Here is a 2,824-nt window from a genome sequence, read left to right as displayed (position 1 = left end):
CTGGTGAGAACACGCACGCACGCACGCACGCACGCACGCACGCACGCCCGCCCTGTGTCACTGTTTGATCGAGGTGTGTTTTTGTTGCAGCACGAGTCAGAGATCCTGCCGTTTCCTAATGCTGAGAAGAGTTTCTCGCTGCCTGATGACATCATCCAGGAAGTGAAAGGAGGTGAGGGGGTTAATTCTGTGCAAAAGTCCTGATCCAAAACTCCCTTCCCAAGTCTGAGTGTGGTTCTGGTACCTGACGAGTTCTGTATTGGTCCTTGTCCAGCTCAGCTCTTCACTTGACTGCAGAGGAAACTCAATGAGTGAAAACTGTTCCTGTTATAAAGTTTAGAATAAAAACAAGTCCAGGTTTGCAGGTTTGGTAAACTAGTGAGCACTAAAGTCTTTACTAGTTGACTAGTTGAAGGTTAACTCACACAGTCGACTGATGTTACATTTGACTGACACCTGTCAGGAGGTAAGAGTTGTGTTTGCCACTTCATAGGTTTGACTTTTTATGCTTAACTTATTGTCACCTGGTCAGGTTCTGCTCCACTGGTTAGTTTAAAAGTTAACTAGTTGTATTTTTGGTGTGGCTCGTTGGCTGACTGGTTCACGTTCTGCTTTAACTGGTTCATGTTCTGCTTCAACTGGTTCATGTTCTGCTTCAACTGGTTCATGTTCTGCTTCAACTTGCTCTAGCCGAGGTCGGACGCTTTTTCCCCTCCCCTCCCTCTCCGCTTTGCTTTGCTGCTCTGTCTGTCTGTGAAACTGCTTCTGAGACTCTCTTGCATCTTCTGAACCATAATTATGGACTTGTTTTGACCAATTGGTCCCTCAACTCAATTTACAACATTTCTTTGAAGAGAAGACAGGCTCTAGGCGAGCCGATTTACCCTGTTGGCACGCACGCAGCTGGACATTCATCGACTTGAAGACTTGATGATGCGTCTATCTCTGCTGCCATCTGTGGATTTTAAGGACGCATATTTAATTGGATTTTTGATAACTGGTTCCTGCTTTTTGGATTCAGCTGGTCCTGGTATTTATCTACAATCAAGGAAGTCGTCGGCAGCAAATTTGGACCCGATCACGCTGCTTGCCTTTATGATGGCTTGGTTCGTGCCTCGAGTACCCAGACTCAAATGCTTTGGGCAGAATGGATCAGATCTCAGGGATTTTACTCAGTCACGTTCCATCAGTGTGACCATGTAATTTGGACATTTTGGAACTTAGTGGACCAACACAGACTCAAGGTAGATGTCATTAAGTTCTGCCTGTCCCCAAAACAACTGTGTGTTTATCTAAATTTGGTTCCTCTGGCTGGCCTTGAAGGCCATCTTATCTGCATTCACCTGGAGAACGTGATCTGACGCTCACCACCCCCTCCCTGAGGAATTTCCAACTGATAACCAGATGAAACCAGCTGAATAAACTTGTGTCATCATTTCAGGACTCTTGGATTCTCATAGGCGTTGTCCTTGGCCATTCCCCGACATCACTCGAGAATGTTTATGGATCTCACTGGAGGAAACTGGCTGATTATTGAATCCTTATCAGAACTCTTACAGTGCCCTCGAGAGCATCCATGAATCATGGCTCAGCGCTCTCGTCGTCTCCCCCTCTGCAGAACGTCTACGTCACCATGTGCTTGTTTGTGCGAGGTGATTTTTAATATCAGACTTTTTCTTCTCAGCCAAGAAGAAAAAGTCTGATAGAAATTTTTTCGCCTTCAACTCCTGCATGTGTCCAGTTTAAGGCTGCAACTAACGATTATTTCAATAATCGATTCATTGGCCGATTATTTTTTCGATTAATCAATGAATCAGTAAAAAAAATAAAATGTTTTTATTTCCACCCCTTTATTCCAAAATTGAACATTTGACTGACATAGCAATTCACACTAAAAACAGGTTGCTATTTGACTATTCTGTTAGTAAAATATTGAATAATAAAAAATAAAAGTCAAATAGCTTAAAAAAATAAATGTACACAAAAATATATACAAATGTATCTTTATACCTGCACAACATGTAGCTACTTTGTAAAATGTGTCCTTGAGGGAAGAGTGTAACCTGGATAAAAAGTGTGGATTATTGTAACCTGGATTAAAAGTGTGGATTATTGTAACCTGGATAAAAAGTGTGGATTATTGTAACCTGGATTAAAAGTGTGGATTATTGTAACCTGGATTAAAAGTGTGGATTATTGTAACCTGGATTAAAAGTGTGGATTATTGTAACCTGGATTAAAAGTGTAGATTATTGTAACCTGGATTAAAAGTGTGGATTATTGTAGTGAAGCTTTCGTCTTCAACCATGGACAGAGGCCTCATGTCAGTGACGATCATGTTCAGGATGTTTCAGTGAAGACAGCTGCTGCTGTGGTGTCCATGATGTCTGTCCATCATGAAGGATGTTGTTGTTGTTGTTGTTGTTGTTGTTGTTTGTTGTTGTTTTCTGGAATGAGACAGTAAATATGTATTATAGCATAATTTACAGCAACTCAAGAAATGCCTTGTTTCACTTACAGTGTTAGGTTCAGGCAAAAGTAGCTAAAAGAGCAATTAAACACACACACACACACACACACACAGACATATATATATATATATATATATAAATACTTACTTCCACACATTTGAGTAGATGTAATAAATTACTTTAATTCCTGTTTAAATGCAATTCATCCTGCCATACCTGCAGTGTCTTCAGACTTTGTCAGCAAATTAAAAGTTGAAGTTTAATCATTAAATTGTTATCTTTGTGTTAGATTTATTTATAAATCACATTTAAACACTGCTTGTACCAATTAAATTAAATAAAAAGTAACACAC

The 2,824-nt window shown here is 40.2% G+C and overlaps 1 protein-coding gene across 1 annotated transcript in view; it reads left to right on the top strand.

The window, feature by feature from the left end:
• The window catches only part of LOC119417220 (MRG/MORF4L binding protein), a 10,860-nt gene that overhangs the window by 5,276 nt on the left and 2,760 nt on the right, over window positions 1-2,824 (top strand). The window contains exon 3 of the mRNA XM_037684434.1: window positions 91-172. Within this exon, the coding sequence (XP_037540362.1) occupies window positions 91-172 (82 nt within the window). The remainder of the gene's footprint in view (window positions 1-90; window positions 173-2,824) is intronic.

The sequence above is a fragment of the Nematolebias whitei genome, chromosome 11 (assembly GCF_014905685.2).
Source record: "Nematolebias whitei isolate Nwh7 chromosome 11, NemWhi1, whole genome shotgun sequence".
Classification (NCBI taxonomy): domain Eukaryota; kingdom Metazoa; phylum Chordata; class Actinopteri; order Cyprinodontiformes; family Rivulidae; genus Nematolebias; species Nematolebias whitei.
The sequence above is the reverse complement of the archived record's forward strand: the minus strand, read 5'-3'. Positions and strand labels throughout refer to the sequence as shown.